Source organism: Epinephelus fuscoguttatus, linkage group LG19, assembly GCF_011397635.1.
Source record: "Epinephelus fuscoguttatus linkage group LG19, E.fuscoguttatus.final_Chr_v1".
NCBI lineage: Eukaryota > Metazoa > Chordata > Actinopteri > Perciformes > Serranidae > Epinephelus > Epinephelus fuscoguttatus.
In genome coordinates, this window is record NC_064770.1 from 5,126,215 (window position 1) to 5,144,166 (window position 17,952).

The window sequence follows — 17,952 nt, forward strand, 5'->3', positions numbered from 1 at the left end:
TAGCCTGTTTTGTTCTAGTTTTGTACTTTGGTGATCATACATTGTTAGCTGTTGTCTAAAGGGCTCTAGTTAAGCTAACGTTAACTTCTGGAGCTTAGCTTCATTAGCTTATCTATAATTGCAGAGACAACAAAGGTTGGCAAACGCTGAATGATTCAGTGTAAATACTGTCGCACCAAACTAACAGAGAGACATTCTTGGTAAAGATGGTAAAAAGGTCGTTATCCTTTTCTCATATTCTGAGCCAAAAACCTTAACTTCAGTGGCACTTTATCTTGTTGTCTTTTATGGCGACGGCAACGAGATGTGATTCACAAGCGTACACTGTGACCTGTAAATTTGGCTTGTAATTTAAGCTTTTCATCGACCTTCTCAACAATAAAATGATGAATATATCCCTCCAATGCGTAGTTTAGGCCCTTTTGGTTACTTCTCAATGACATCTGATCGTTATGTCCCCAAAAATCACCAGTTGCCTCCTGTGAAATGCCGTTTAATGTGACACCTGCCATCGCGCCGGTCACTGAATGTTGATAGTTTGTCCGAGTGAGTGGAGGGGGGCATGGCTTATCCATAGGTCAATTGGTCTGTGAGTTTCCTAAAACAGTGCTACAAATGCGGCGCCAGTTAAAAAGAAACATGTTGTCAAAATCTAATAATCTCAATAATATATCAGTTACAGGTCTGGGTCCAGATAGGATGGTGTCCGCGTCTGAAACCGGGGAATGCAGAGGGACTGCGAGTTGACAAGGGGGATGCATTTTGATGATTTTGCTAACAAGGGAGATGGTGTATCTAGGCCTATGTACAAGAAATGACTGTTTGCATACTTAACAGTAACATACACATTAAAGTAAAAAAAAGACATGACCTATTACTTCAGATCATTAGGTCAGTATTTCCATATACCCTCACAATAAAATAAACAATATGTAAGGGGTTCATCATTTTATGAACTCTTCACATTATGCTTGAAACAAGCTAGTTCATACAATGTGTCACACTTTGTTTTTTGCGATACAACAAGCTCTTTTCTACAAGCCTTTATTGATGGTGGGCACTGATATCAAGTGGAATGGCCTTCATGGTTTGGCTCTGCATTCATACAGGAAGTGAACACCAGGCTCTTGGGTGAAAGTCCGGGGCTTTTTGGACCCTAGAGGGATCTTCCAGCTCCTTACATTACGTTGTTACTGCGGTGTAGTGCAGTGCAGTGCATCGTACTGCTGTGACAGGTGCCGTCCAGCCAACTGGCAGAGTATCATAACACTGCGAAAGGTCACGTCTGGCTGCATAACATACTAACACCGCCCGGCAGTGTATCATACTGCCGTGAAAAATGGCTTTTGGTGTCAAGTGTCTGATGCCAAAATCAATGACAAAGCTGGTCTAGCTCACAGTCCAGTTTGTTTTTAAGGTGTTAGACGGGTTGAATTCAGGGTTCTGTGCCACCAGTTGAATTCTTCTGCACCAAACTTGAAGCATTCCTTTATGGAGCTGGCTTTGTGCACAGGGGTACTGTCATGGTGAAATATGAAAAGGGACAAACTGTTGCCACAAAGCTGGAGGCATGATGTGGTCTAAAATTTTATGTGCTGCAGCCTTAATATTTCTCTTCATGGAGCTAAACCTGGGAAAACAGACCCAGACCAAAGAGACACAAAAATATGTAGGCAGGGTGTTTACTTTTGGCCATATAGTTTAACAGTGCCAATGAAATCAAAACATAACAAAAGGCAGGAAACAGAGAGACAAGTATAAGAAATAAAGGAGAGGGGAAGGATTGTGAGAAAGGAAAGACAAGAGAGTGGTGAAAACATTTTTGGGGAATGCTACTTTCATTCACAGTGGCACCTCCTCCTCCTCCTCCTCCTCCTTCTGCTCATTCCCCCACCACACACACACACACACACACACACACACACACACACACACAAAGCCATCCATAATTGATGCTAGCTGTAGGCAGTCACTGGCGGGCTGGACTTTACAGCGTAGCTGGATGTGCATGGAGGAAGGCAAAGGCAAGATGGTAGAGCAGGTACTTCTGAGAATACACACTGTTTTTCTTCCACCTCTCTCTCTCTCTCTCTCTCTCTCTCTCTCTCTCTCTTCTCATTGTCCCTCTCTACACTCCCTCTCTTGCTCCACGCTGTTTGTGCTGTGACTGCAGAAGGCAACATGCTGCATGCTCCTTTTGTGTGTTGTATGTGCGCTTATGAGTGTGTGCAATTATGATTGTGACTATATACGGTACATGTAGGTTCGCAGGGCTGCGTGCTCTGCTTATGTGTGTGTCGGTTTGTATCTCTTTCCTCTGCCTCATTTTCATCTTCATCCATGGTAGGTGCTAGCAAGAGTCGATAAATGTGCGCATGAGAGAGAGAGAGAGAGAGAGAGAGAGAGAGAGAGAGAGAGAGAGGGGAGCTGCAGCTTTGTTTTGGAAATGAAACCAAGAAACCCTGCGAGCTGAAAAAGGTTTGTTCAGCAGTGAGAGGAAAAGAGAGTCAGGGAATAGGAAGTAGGGAAGGAGAATGAGAAATATTGTTTATTTTATTTGTAAGGGAACATGTACTAAATGAAACCAATGTTATTTGGTGTATTGTACTGTGTTGTAAATGAGCTTAGAAAATAGGTTCAGTTTTTTCAAGTCAGTACGATACTCAAATGTATGCATCTTTAGAGAGTTACATTGCTGTAGTCATTCCCCCTGTTCATATCGGTCACAAGGGGATCCCTTCCTAGCAAGACTCCATTGTTAAAATTTGGGGACGAAACGCCCCAAAGTTTAGTCAAAGTGAAACCAAAACATCCAGGTTCTGTTCCAGTTGTAAGAAAACATTAATCAAAATCCTACTGTGTTTACATGGACATGAGTATCCAGCCCTGTACTCATTGCCAACTTGTCAAATACTTCTGCTTTGTCAGCCCTATACACCCCACCAGGTGATGTACATAGGGCAGGTGGAAGGGATGGTGGAAGGATCCAACAAACCCCAGACTTTCACCTGAGAGCCTGCTGTTTGCTTCCTGTGTGAATGCAAAGTGAAACCATGAAACTGAATCAATGCTTTTGTTCCCAAACCTAAGCAAGTACTTTTGTTGCACAAGGAAATACAAAAAATAGGTGTTTTACCTTCATTGTAAGTGTATTTTGAAAAAGACTGTATGCATCTTACAAGTAGAAACTATTAATTTCCTGTGAAAACAGAAGTGTATTTTGAAAAGACACAATGCAAGCATAAACTGACATGCTAACCTGGTCTCACTCCAAAGTCGTCAAAGTCTGGCACTTGGTCAGTGACTTCCAGCAACAGACACCGTCCTTTCATGTCAGCATGATACACGGCCGGTCGCTGTAATAGTTTAATAGTGCCAGGGTGTCAAGGGGAAACAAGGTGGGACAAGAATGAAAGTAAAGGCGTGAAAGTCCAAATATAGTGGGCGGGAGGGGTTGTGGACGGGTCCAACAACCACTGGCTTTCACAGGGCAGGCCGGTGTTCTCTTCCTGTAAGATTGTAAAGCCAAACCCTGTTCTTTTTTTCCAAAACCCAACCACATTGGGTTTCCTAAACCCAACCACGTTGCCTAAACCTAACCACGTCCATGTGTTGGCTTAACGTAACCATGTGTGTTTGTTGTTAAAGGAAAAAAAAATTGTGGTATTGTACCAACATAGTGCATTTATTTTGAAAGAGACTGTATGCAAACTATAAACTTCCTATGAAAACAGAAGCGTATTTTGAAAAAAGACAATGCATGTAAAAGGCAGAACTTGACTTGCCCTAAACGTCAACAACCAACACATCCAGGGTACCTAGCACATCGTTTCTAGACATGGAAAATCCATGACCAAATGTCAATATGTGATGAGGTTGGTGTGATAATGGGTTGAATATGCCGTCCCGGAAAGTCAACAACAGACACAGGAGGATACGCAGTGCTTCATATTAAGACGTGAATGTCTACTGACAAAGCGGTGTTATTCTGACAAGCTGGGATCAGAATGTGTTGGAGTATCCTCCCCTGTCAGGAAACGCAGCGATGTCTCAGTAAAAAAACACCACTTTTACTACTATCGGTAGTATCACCTCTAAACCAAGGGGAAACAGTCACTAAAAAACACCTATGTCTGAGGGTTGGAAAGCCACTAGAAACAAAAACACATTCGCTTTTGTAGTTTATTGGTATTGAACACTTGTCTGCAGTGGTCTGCTGCTCGGCAGGCACCCAGAATCATATCATCCTTCATCCCCTGCAACCTGCGATGACAAAGCCAGCTCACATACTACATAATTTTGGAAATGTTGATGTGATACATATGACATGTACAAATGTAACCCGTTCATAGTTTGCGTAAATGCACAATGCCAACATTTTCTCCTGGTGACTGGACTGACCTGTCACTGTCACTACCACCAGAGGAACACTACAGAGCATATTTCATGGCCAAAAGATAAAACTCCATTTCTTTATTGTCATCATTGTTTGTGTTTCTGTTACATCACTTGGCTGAAGCCACGCCTGTGTAGGTAGTCATCAGCACTCAATAACCTGGATGAAGTGTATACGTGCAACAGTATCCTGGTTTCTTTCGGAAAACTTCCGCTAACATATTTGGGTGTTTTGTAAGTGGGATAAGGTCTTATCCAGGTTTCTGAAATCAGGCTGTGTTGTTTACATGTGTACACACATAAACAGGATGCTTATAAAATTGGATGATAAACAGAATGTGTTTATGTCCATTAGCAAGCTTGGGGGTCAAGTGTATCTGTAGTTTTTAGACAGCTGAGGTCACAACAAGAGAGTCAAAAACATGAATCTCTAGAGGCCAAGTTATGGTGACTTAAGAACCTGTTCTGTAGTTTTTTCATCTGATCTTTGTTTTTTCTCTGCTCTCAAAATAATCACTTAACTCTGCTAAAATCACAATGGTTTCAGTTTGTTGAGTTGCCTTAGCTGGTGCTGATTTGGCATAGAATATGGAAAGTAAACATCCAGAGATAGTATTTACTTACAGAATCAAGAGAAATAGATGCCGGAGAAGAAGCAATGTCAATACTTCTTCAACGAGGTGTAGGTTGGACAAATCAAGTGGGTATCCTCCAACATTACAGTTGTTTGAGTAAGTGCCCCTGCTGAACTGTAGTGTGGTCTGTTACCAGTGCTATGGTAAAGTCTGTCTTTCATTGATTTGTTTTCCCCCTACATTAACCCATTAACCTTCACTCATTAAGCCCTCACACCAACCATCTTCTGCAGCGACTTCAAACTTCAATGGAACCTCAACCCTAATCCCAACTTGTACAGGAAACACTTTTAAAAATCTTTTTTTTTTTTGCTTTCATGATATACAGATGTTTGAATTTTTCAGAGAAGTGTCAACACAGAAATCATTTTTTTTCCAATCAGATCTGGACCACTTTCAAATGTGTACTTAAATCTGATACATATCCGATCACTGCCTTGTGGCCTTGTGACTGCTGTGAGAATGCTCACATCAAAGTTCATTTTTAACCCATACATGCATGGCTTTTTCCACATCAAACTTCGGTGCACTGATCACTCATCATACAGTGATACTTTCTGACAGGGATAGCTTGCCCACAAACCATGACAGCGTTGTTGTGAGGCATCGGCAGAGATATTGGACTGTACATCCCAGTCTAACTCTGAAGTTGGTCAGTGACTTCCAGTGTCAGACGCAACTGAAAAAAGCTGTCCTCTTATGTCGACATGATACGTGGCTGCCAATATCCTTTAGTGGAACCTGGTGATGACAACAACAAAAGTTTGTTCAGACGTGGTGTGTTTATTTTGAAAAAAACTTTATGCAAACTGTACATTTCCTTTGACATGGCATCCCGAAAACATCACACCCCCAGGGTAGCTTACATGTCATATCTTGACATACAAATTCCATGACCAAATGTTTATATGTGACAAGATCTAAGTGAGAATGTGTTGGACTGTAACCCCGGACATCCTAACATTTGAAAACTGTTGTTCTATAGGGTGTCGGCTCGGATTGTGAACAACGACATGTTGTACGCAATAATCTATCATTTCATCTCGTGTAGTGTGTCATAGTAGACGACAACCGTCGCCACGTCTGGGGGGCCTCATGACTTTCCAACAGAAAGTCTAGCATGTTTGATTTTCATTTTGTAGTTCACGGTTTCTCCCATCACATCCGTCACTTTGACCAGAGTGATAAAGTGCCAGACAGACAACTGTATGACAACAACACCCCAGCCTTTTTGATATGTGTAGAGATGTTATCACAGAGTAAAAAGGGAAAAACTGATGATGATTGATGATGTTGTGAAACAGCTGAGGCACTTTAGCATCCCAGTGAGTACTGCCATTAGCATCAAGCTAGCAAACAATGTTATTTCTACACAATGGAGACGGACATAGAGTAATACAATTAAAAAATACAGGCGGGGCTTTAACTTACCACAACTGCAGTGGGTACCAGCTTCATTTGAAACAGACTACATTATAAATGGGCTGTTATTTATTATTCACTCTGTATTTTTATATTTTTACTTTTCAGTCGCTCCTGATTGCCTTGATAAAGTTAATGCATTGCGCTGTCATTTCAAACTCAACACTTCTAACACTAACTTTGGTTGAGAGAATCCCTTCATTTTCTAAATAGGCTTTTATTGTGAAACATTTGCAGGAACTTGCTGTGGAGGATTCAGTGACTTTCATGTTTTCGTACGGTACTTCAAAGGTAGCTCCCGCCACCTGCTGGTGCTTTTTTACGTTATTACAACAACATGTCGGCTGGCACATGAACAGACACAGTGACTGAAATAATAGTAAAAGTAATGAAAATAGGACAAGAATAACCCGATGACATCACACACGTGATGACAGACGGGGATGATTAGTATGGACCATCGTGTAGTGTGTCATGTCTGTCGGCCAAGTCACGGCACGATTTTATGACTCCACAATCGCCTGATGTGACATAGTGACTGTCAGAACTGACAGAAATGTTGTGTAGTGTGAATCAGGCATAACACACACTCCCAGACAGAAGGACATTAGTACTATGCAGAATGACATCATCTGACCTTCCTGCTATGGGTCCATGTCATTGGTCCAACAGCCCATTGGTCCGACATCCCATTAGTGTGACGGTCCACGGTGCTGAATGGCTCCCGGCGGGCATATTTTTCCCTTGTTGGTGCGCCGCGACCGGCTCTGGGTCAGCTGGGAAAGGCTTGAGGCGAAGCAGGCTCACGGCTTATGTGTTTGCCACTTTCTTTTTCATTTTAACCCACACCATGATCTTTTCCTGACCCTAACCAAGTGGTTTTTGTGCCTAAACCTAACCAGACCTTAACCACAGGGCATCGTGATGATTTCGGAACAACGGGACTTCGGAATAATGGGTTTAATATGGTCGGAACAATGGGATGTCGGACCAGTGGGCAGTTCCCCCTACTATAGGGATCATCTGGGAGATGACGCTTACCCATGTCATTGATTGTTTTTCCCCTAAATGTCTGTTTTGCAAATATGATTTTTTTTTGTTATTCCAACACACTTGTTTATTCTTTTATTTTAATGCATATGAGGAACTTCAGGGAAGAGATTTGTTCACACTTATGTCAGATATGGGTCACTTTGAACATGAATGTGCAAAGTTTATACAGAAAGATTGGATCTGGAGAAATAATTGGAACTGATCAGTAAGCCCTGTAATCTGAGTGCAGCCTTAGTTGGGGAAACAGACTTCATCACACAGACAAAACACTGGCATTAAACCTACAACTGACTGCCAGGATGAAGACACCCACTTGATTTGGCTCATATCGGCATGAGACTACCCTCCCAAGAAAAACAGTGGCATATGTTGTTTGATCAAATGCCCAAAACGACCTGTGCTTACATTTACCTGACAATGACCTCTAAAGCTATGTGAGTTATGACACTTTTTGGTCTGGATAAAAGGTAGAAGTAACATCAGATCCTCAAAACCATGTAGAGAGGTGAGAGTGGGTGGGTAGGTCAGGGAAGTGTCAGAATTTGACACAGGATAACTCTGTTTTTTCCTACCCATTATTTTGACTACAGTATTTTTCTGATCTCTGATTCCTAACCTTACCCAAGCAGTTCTGTTAACCATGGCAAAACATGTTCTCTAAAACTTAACAAAGTACTTATTTCAAGCCAAACCCAGATATTTACTGAACTTTAACTAAGCTAGATAGCTCTGACTGTATTTTGTATAGGGTAAAGTTCCTGTTGACCAGTTCTAGAATTTTGAATGTGGTGACATTTGATGTATTGCACAAGAGTTTTCTAAAGAAAAACATTTCTTTGGATTTAGAGAGTAAGACTGACACAATGTCTGGCAAACCATAACAGCATGCATGCTGGAACATATCTTGACAAAGAATAGTGTATACATCCACCCAGTACATCTGTGAGGTGTTTTACACTGTAAGAGGCCAGGTCTGATTGCTAAGCATGCATTTTGGTGTTGGTCTGTAATGGGTTGGGTGTTTTCCCCAGCTTCCAGTTATTATTCTAACCCAAGTTTAGCCTAACCCTCCCATCTCACTGTCAGAGAGAAGTGAATTAGCATATTTCCAAAAAAATGTCAAATTTTCTTATAAGATAATTACCAGCTGCGACAATGTTGCAACAGCTGGTAATCATAGTGAAATGTGATCCAGGTGATAAGAAATTGTAGCAGAAGCTACCAAAGTTTGGGTACTATGTCTATCTGTCTGTCTGCCCGCCCATCCGTCTGTGAGCAGATTTTGTCAATGTGTAATCGTTGCAAGATAGAGTAATGAAACTTTACAGGAGTGTTGTTGAAATCAAAATGAAGGGGGTTAGGAAGCAGGGAAGCCCCCCCTCTTATCAAAGAAAGGTATGTGCAATGCAAGGCTCCAGAGTCAGTGGTTCTAGAGATGGGTAGCTTTTAGCCATTTCTTGAAACTTTTCCTGAGAGGAAAAATACTGCTTATAACAACGCAGTTTTCACATTGCACACAGTAAAGTAACTGATCTGGTAACATCATGTCGAAGTAGGTCAGACATGGAAAGAAACATGACAATCAAATGATCAGACTTGTTGGAAACAAACACCCTGACCTGAAAAGAAATGCAACCGTAGAGTTACTACCCAAACTGCCTGTTTACAGACTCACTTCCTGCTTCAACTTTGACCTTCTGTATTGTAGTTGTGCACACACTTTTACTGTTCAATGAGGGATTATTAACAACATTTCAGGTCAAATAAATAGTTTGTTTCCAACCTGCCTGGTCATCTAATTGCTTGTGTTTCTTTTCCAGTTGGACCCATTTTTGAAGATGTTGCAAATTTCCAAGAGTTCAGCAGTCACTTAAGTAACTACAATGTTACATTGAACGGTCAGCACAAAAAATAAAAGCCCAATTCAACCTAAATTATAACTTATGTCATCTGACAAAGTGTTCCGCTGTCTTTCACAGAAATTCCCACTGAACAAATGGAGCATGACTTAAAGCTACAGTACAGTACCTTATGGAAGTCAAGATTTTAACAAAAGTAAGAGACACGGTCGGTTTATGGATGAGGGGCCAAGGCATTTAAAATTTAAAATACGACACAAATTTGAGTAGAATCAACAATTGTCTTTTGAGAAATAGTGAAGTAGTTTTAGAGTAGAGTAACACAGGGAAGCATAATGAGTGACGGGTTTACTCTGAAGAAGGAGAGAAAGTCCTTCCCTCTGTGAGCTTATTCTAAATTTTAATTGTATTCCTTCAGTTGCCTGTGTTTGGTTTGGTGTGTGTGCGTGCGTGCGTGCGTGCGTGCGTGCGTGTGTGTGTGTGTGTGTGTGGGGGGGGGGGAGGGGGGGGGGGGGTGCAGTGCTCTGCCACGTGAAGCATATTTCAGCCTTCTAAATGTGGTTCTCATTACACAGCCGAGCATTTAGCCAAGACTCACTGTCTGCATCCCTTTCTCTCTCTCTCTGTCCCTCGCTCACTCTCACTTTCTTTTTCCTGCATATGGCTGCACCTCTCTCTCTCTCTCTCCCTCTCTCTCTCTCTGTCTGTAATAGCTGAGATATAAATATCCCACAGGAGTAACCTCTTTCACATACACACTCACACATACTTACACACCACACTAAGTGTTTTGAGGGCACATTCTTTTTTTTTTACTTGGATGTCTCCACTATATTTTTTTTTTTTGTGAATCACAGCTGCAGCCAGCTGAAACCACATTTCCAAAACTCATAATTCTCACTGAGACTTTTTGTTATGTTTGTTTTGAGCTAAATAGTCACTGCTGAGGTGTTCTGTAGTTTTTGTCTGGTCATCACAACTTGCCTATTTTGGTGTTTGTGAGTAGGTTGGGAAATATCCTCTGTACGTGATTACCGTAATACGGGACATATACTGACATTATTCCCTTAACTGTATCTGAAGTTTGTGGGTCCTATCTTGCACCCAGTGCAGAGCGGCAGGCAGTGCAGCACAACTGTCATTGCTCGTTTCAGACCGACACAGTTGTCATTTTCACAGCCGGTACCCACGTAGTGTAAAGAGCAAATGTACTTGCAACCATCTGTGCGCCAAATGAGCGTTCTAGATCTAAAAATGAAACGTGGCCATGCACATTGTTTTTTGAGGCAGCATAAAGTGAAGTATTTTCCTGCTATTTAAGGGCTCATTATTCTGATAGTAAGATGTGCCTTCATTGGAGGGTTCATAACGAGTGGACACTCTGCTTGTTACACATAGGGACATGTGTCTGGGTTGCAGGTGGGTGAAATGATACATCAGGAATGAGGAAAATATTAATGACATTCTGATGAGATCAGAGCAGAGCTGCAGAGCTGCTATCTGACTCCACATTAAGAGACTTACACACGGGGAGCAGTGTAACTTTGATTATTTCAGAAGCTAAAAGTTTAGTTCTGTTTCCTCTGTCAAGTTCACAACTACAGTTTTTAGTTTTGCTGCTTATATGTCCCAAAAACTTTTGCTACAGTAACGTTACTGCTCTGACTGCACTACTCTCAGCAGAAAACTGCTCACTTCTCCAATTTGCAGAATCCCCTTTACCCCTTACGTCTTGCTTAGTGTCCAGATTATAAACTGTTTAACTAGAAAAAGTTATTGGACATGCCCCGAATGCACTTACGCTATGTACTTTAGACCATGAACGATAGTTTTTTTTAAATATGGCCTTGTATCTAAGAAGAGCAGCTCCACTCTACATCTTGTTCAGAGGAAATGCACTGTTGCACTTTTACAAGCCCTGCTACACCAAGACACTGGTATTAACTCTCAATGTGTATCTGCTTAAAGAAATCTAATCACAGGCCTTTGCATTTACACCTGTATTATTAAGTGTGCTTGTTATCTTAATATGCAAACTAGAGAGGTGGACTTATTAAAATACATGGTGTGTCCCAGGTGAAGGGGATGCTGCGTGGGCTCTACTCATTTTCAGAGGAAATCTTAGCTTTGTGATGCCTAAACTGGACAGATGTCATTTACACCCAGTGGCAATCAGACCACAGTGCCACCCAGATCACTTCCAGGATGCCATTTTTACTTAGTATTAGCACTAAATTTGTATCTGGGAATGACATCTGGTCTGTAATCAGTTTTTGGCAATTACTCTTGATTCTTGCCACATAGTGATCAGCTCTAAATAGGCCTGTTTAACGAACTAACTAACTAACTAACTAACTAGGCTAACATTGTCTCTGGTCCCTCATAAGTCTGCGAAAGTGATGCATCTGTATGAGCTCTGCTGACTTTTCCTCAGGAAAGGAGGAACTGGTCTGTAGCTTTTGGATAAACAGTGTGAAATAGCAAGAAGAGGAGGAGTTAGATCATCTTCCAACTTGCTGTGTGGATGTTTTCTTAAGAATGTTGGTAAACTGCACAAAATGTGAGCCAGACCACTTCCAGATGTGGTGCACCTTCCATATCCCAACAAATCCTCCAGACTTCATCATGTTATAAGTACCTGATTACCTTTCTAAATTAACCCACATAACCTATGTGATGTGGACACACATGTTTCTTTTCTTTATGATTAATCTATAGTAAATGAAATATAGTTTGGCCTGCACAAGTTCAATAAATAGTATTTATTGTACACTAGCAGCTAGCCATTGTTTCAAGTTGATTAATGTGTGTGTTGTTTAGTCAATGTGTGCCCTCTATAATCATGTGGATAACCCTGGTCTCTCAGTGATGGATAAATTGGCTCCTATTAGACAGTACAGCTCTCAGAGTAGGTTTCCTCGACATGGACCACAGTTGTATGCAAGTAGGTGTGTGATAGCAGTGTTGTCATGGAGAAATAGTCAGAAGTTAGGGGGCTGTGATTGAAGAATAGACTCTACATACATATAAATATATGCTAAATAAATCTGTACTGTAAATGTGTGCTAATAATTGACACTGAAAACAATAGGACTATTGTGAGTTACCATGAATTAATGCTTTTAAACCTGAAAACTGTAGTGTTGTAGATTATGTGGTAAAGTTAAGGATTAAACAAGATAGGCTTAATGATGAAGAGGATTCACAATCCAACAGTGTTGGTTGGAACAGCCTGTTGTCATTCCCAGGGTGTCAAATTCTGATGCTTTGTGAAGCCGCTTGGTGTGCAATATTTTTTACCAAAGACAGCCTTTTACATTATTAGGTGCAGGCACTTCCAGTTGCCTCTCTGTCGGCTCCGCTAAATTTGTGCTACATTTGTACTAAATTTGTGCTAAATTTAGGCTCTTATGTTTATTATGCAAGTCTTGGTGGTGCTTTTGTGGTTAGCTGGTGATGACATGTGGCTGTGAGTCACTCATTGGCATGGTATCAACTCACCAGTCTGTAAACTCCCCTTCTGACAACTTCTAACTAGCTAGCTGCTAGCTAGCCAGGTTGAGGTTTTTAAATGTAAACATGGGTGAACATCGAGGAAAGGTGGAGAAGATGGGCACCAGCTGACCTAGCATCCTGCTAGACATTTTATAGGCATTTGTCTAGCCAACCTGCATTTAAGGTGAAATACTGTACCTCCATGGGTTTAAGTTGTATTACCCCCCTGGATAATAAACTAGCTGACCCCCAGTGCTGCGTCAGTTTCTAACAAGATACCAGAAACTGTAATATCCTTTGATTCACTAATACTTGGCTAAATCCTGGACAGTTCCATTCAGGTAGATGACTCTTTTTCTGTATGCCAATCTGACAGAACAGAGGACTCTGGTGAGAGAAGCAGAGGAGGCGTGTGCCTTACAGTGAATTAGGACTGTTGTGTCGGTGGGATTGTGAGGTACTATCTAATTCCTGCAGTGAATCACTTCACTAAGCAGAGCCGGCTGCAGCTCAGAGTCGCTGCCTGTATGCAGGTGGAGCAACCATATGGCCGCTGAGGTTGGGATATGTTGACAATTAAATCATTTCAAAATCACAAACATGGATTACCAAAACCATCCAGAAAACATCAACAATTACAAAGCAGAAGCCACCAATGCAAAAGATGCTAAAGAGGTCCTAAATTACAGTGCAGTCAAGGGTGCTAATGAGATCACATTCACTGGAGTTGTACCTTGTATAATTCCATGTGACAAATGATTGATTGATTGATTGATTGATTGATATTATGAGACGCACCAGTTGTTTTTTTTGTTTTTTTTAAGATTTTTATTTTGGGCTTTTAGCCTTTAATGAACAGGACAGAGGAAAATAGGAGGAAAGAGAGAGTGGGGGGACGACATTCAGCAAAGGGTCACAAGCCGGAGTCACGACCGTTGTAGCGAGGCATCACCTCTATACTTGGGGCGCCGGCACTATCCACTAAGCTACCGGCGCCCTCATGCACCAGTTTTTTAAGTGACTTCAATGTAAAACCCATATGTGGCAATACTTGAAGCTAAGAGCAAATGACATATATATCAAGTAATGTTACAAAACAAATGTACTTATTTCAACCCACAACGTGATCTTTTTTCTAAACCTAACCAAGTAGTTCTTTTGCCTAAACCTAATAGCAACTGTTTCCCAACTTTAAATACAATGCGTTTCAGCTGTGCATCACATAGATATGCTAAAGTTTAAAGCAAAATGTTAATAAGTATGTGAGTCAGTATATATGTAAGTATATGGTGACCTGGATATGACAACAGGTTGATAGTGATGAATATATACAGTATATAATAATTTCTAGTCTTGCCAGCTGCATGTACATATGATGTGAAATTTGTCTGAAGGTTGAGCCAATGGAGAGCTAAGGAAGTATCCAAAATGAAAAAGTTCACTCTGCTGCCAGCATGTATGTGCTTGATAATCTTCTCATTAGACTGTTTCTTTTGCTGACATTCAGGGTCTAACAAAAACTAATTAATTTATCCTCTAGAGACCATTAATATCCACAGAAAACTTGACATAAATACTGCCATTAGTCTTCAAAATGCAGTGAGTAGTCACAGAGTAAACTGCGTTCAGGTAGAAAACTCTGGCCTGATGGTGACTTTAAGAGACTATTGTCTGGAGACCAATAACATTCTTAACAAATTCCGTTGTGATCAATCCTATAGATATTTTGATATAGCCAGAGTGATGGATAGACAGACCAACCAGACCATCATCTGTTGGCCTGCAGCTTGTGGGGCAAAAACCCCAGAAAAAAAGCCATCAGCTCTATAAGGCTGTACTGTACTAAATGATGTTTAGCAGGCATGTTCTCCATCTTAGTTTAGCATGTTAGCGTACCATCACAAAAGAGGAGCTGCCATTTGTTTTGCAGGTATTATAAACCAAAGTCGTGAAAGTTTTGAAATTTTGAGGGAACACGCAAGCTGTTAGTGTACATCACCTAGGACTGAGGAATGTTTATACCAAATCTAATAGCAGTCTATATAATAATTGCTGAATCACAATTTAACAGTAATAAGTCGAAACATTGTGGTGACATTTCAGTCTGGACCAAAGTGGCCAAATAATTTACATACCATGGAGCCATATCTGGAGCTCTGCCACTAGCATGGTAAACAAATACAGTAATAGAATTTTTCAAAAGCAATCTGTAGTGATGTCAGGGGAATGTGAGCAAAATATCCAATGATGGAACTTTAAAAATGTTGCTGTAAATTAAAAAGCAATTCTCTCTGTCCATACAGGGTAACCAGGACACACCGGCACCCCCGGACCCATCCATGGCCCAGGCTTACCCATCAGCCCAGTTTGCCCCCCCTCCCCAGAACGGCATTCCCGCCGAGTTCACAGCTTCACACCCCCATCCCCATCCACACTCCCACCCACATCCGCACCAGCACCCAGCAGCACCACAGGACTACACCGGGGTCCAGGCCTCCGTCAGTGAGCACCCACTCAACATGTACCAGTCCTCACAGAGCCACAGCGAGCAGAGCGGGACAGACTCTGGCAGTCAGACGGTCACCGGCACAGCCACAGTAAGGCATCCTGGAAAAAGCTGATGTTTAAGCCCTTCTCCTTTCCCCTTTTCTTCCTTTTCTTCTTCTTATCTTTATTTTTAGTATTTTTACTAGGGATTTAAACAATTAAAACCTGCCCTCCTTATCTAGGTGTATGGGCTTGTAGGACTTGATCATGAGGTTCAGGGTTGTAGGACTAGCTTGTGTGGTACAGGGTTATAGGACTGGATCATGAGGTAGAGAGAAAAGGACTGGATCATGAGGTACAGGGTTGTAGGACTGGGTCATGTGATACAGTACTGTAGGAACAGATCATGTGGTACAGGGTTGTAGGACTGGATCATGAGATTCAGGGTTGTAGGATTAGATCACAAGGTTCAGGGTTGTAAGACTGGATCATGGGGTACAGGGTTGTAGGACTAGATCATAAGTTACAGGGTTGTAGGACTGGATCATGAGGTTCAGTGTTGTTTGATTAGATCACAAGGTTCAGCGTTGTAGGACTGGATCATGAGGTACAGAGTTGTAAGACTAGATCATAAATTACAGGGTTTTAAGATTGGATCATGAGGTCTAGGGTTGTAGGACTAGATCATGTGGTACAGTGTTGTAGGGCTGGATCATTAGGTTCAGGGTTGTAGGACTGAAACATGAGGTTCAGAGTTGTAGGACTGGATCATGAAGTTCAGAGTTGTAGGACTGGATCATGTGGTACAGTGTTGTAGGACTGGATCATGAGGTACAGGGTTGTAGGATTGGATCACAAGGTTCAGGGTTGTATGACTGAATCAAGAGGTACAAGGTTGAAGGAATGGATCATGAGGTGCAGGGCTGTAGGACTGGATCAAGAGGTATAGGCTTGTTGGACTGGATTATGGGGTACAGAGAAAAGGATTGGCTCATGAGGTACAGGATTGTAAGACTTGATCATGAGTTACAGGGTTGTAGGACTTGGTCATGTTGTACAGTGTTGGAAGACTAGATCATGTGGTACTTTGAACTCAACTCAACTCAACTTTATTTATATAGCCCTTTAAAACAGCCACGGCTGAAACAAAGTGCTGTACATAAATAGACAAAGCAACACAGGGACATAAAATAATTAACAGGAAATAAATACTAAAATAACTGTTTATGGTTTTTAAAACAATTTAAAAACAATAAAACAATAAAAAACAATAAATTTGAAGTAGGACTGGATCATGAGGTACAGGAATGTAGGACTGGATTCATGAGGTTCAGGGTTCTAGGACTTATTCATGAGGTACAGGGTTGTACAACTGGATCAGGGCTGTCTGACCTGGAAGTACATGGTGGCTGGACCGTGTCACTCCCTGGAGATAAGAGATTCTATGGCTGGTTTTATTAATATGATGAGATTTTGTGTATGGGATGTGATTCTCAAGACTTCTTGAAGGTCCTTCAGAATATTTGTAACAAACCCCCCCTCCCAAAAGAACAATGATACTAATGGCTACTCTTACCTACAGGTAGTTGATACAAAAAACAAAAACATCCTGTCATTATGTTGCCCTTAATGGCCATAATGACCCAAGACAACATGGTTGCCAAATTATATTAAATAATCATATATCACTTAAATAGATCACTTTTTTGACAGTTCATGATGTATTTAATGATAGTCTCACCTTTGAAATCATGTTAAAATCACATATCTACCATCACACAATCCTTTGGTTGGCCTAATGTGCTTTAACTCCACAAAAAAAAAACAAAAAAAACCCTAAAAATCCACAATTGATTCTCCTTCTTTCAGACAGAGCCTTGGAAAATGCTAGTCAGACAGGAGACCCCTGGTGAAAAAAAAAAATTGCAAGCTATCTAGCTTTAGCTACATTTACTGCCAATTATCCTGACAAAGGCTTAAGACTGGTTTTAATTCACCGAATAACCCTTGAAGGATCGTTATCAGTTCTGTGTATGTTGTGATTTTGTGATGCATTGTCCCAAACAGAATTTGCACATAGTCAAATAACCACAAACCATCCAACACACAGTGAAGCATTGGTCAATCAAGGTTCCAGGAAGCAGGATGAGTGAGTTAACAGACTGTTGAACCTACATTCACAGGCATCCTCATTTACATGCTATAAGGGAAATGTTCAGAGAGTTTAAACTCCATCTTAATTTGATGCAGTGGGAGAAAAGACATCACAAAAATAACAGCAACACTTGACTCCACCTAAAAGCAACACAGCCCCATTGTTGAGTATAATGTAAGTGGATACAGTTTCATAATGAGTTGCAAATCTGGAAAATCACTTTACCAGCTCTCCTTTTCATCTTTCAAAACTTTCCTAATCTGCTTCATCAGATTTGCAGGTCTTGTTTATGTGCTGGCTATGGAGAATGCTGTGTGATGATTTCTTAGCTGCAACCCCCAAGCAATTCCACCAGAGGAAAGAATGAGAGACAGAAAGCATGTTGGCAGCAACAAGACGGCATACTGTACATCTGGAAGTCTCATCAGCTCTCCCTCTTAGTCAGTCTGTC

General features: G+C 41.2%; 1 protein-coding gene across 13 annotated transcripts in view; it reads left to right on the forward strand.

Annotated features, from left to right (window-relative positions):
• rbfox1 (RNA binding fox-1 homolog 1) overlaps positions 1-17,952 on the forward strand; it is a 567,561-nt gene that overhangs the window by 465,861 nt on the left and 83,748 nt on the right. For 12 of the 13 annotated variants that reach the window (XR_007447797.1, XM_049560284.1, XM_049560291.1 and 9 more), the window contains one exon: positions 15,163-15,456. Coding sequence is in view for 12 of the 13 variants with exons in the window: in XM_049560284.1 (XP_049416241.1) it covers positions 15,163-15,456 (294 nt within the window). In the remaining variant the exon portion in view is untranslated. Of the gene's footprint in view, positions 1-1,974; positions 2,042-15,162; positions 15,457-17,952 lie in introns of those variants that run through there. The other variant, XM_049560281.1, reaches the window with a different exon arrangement.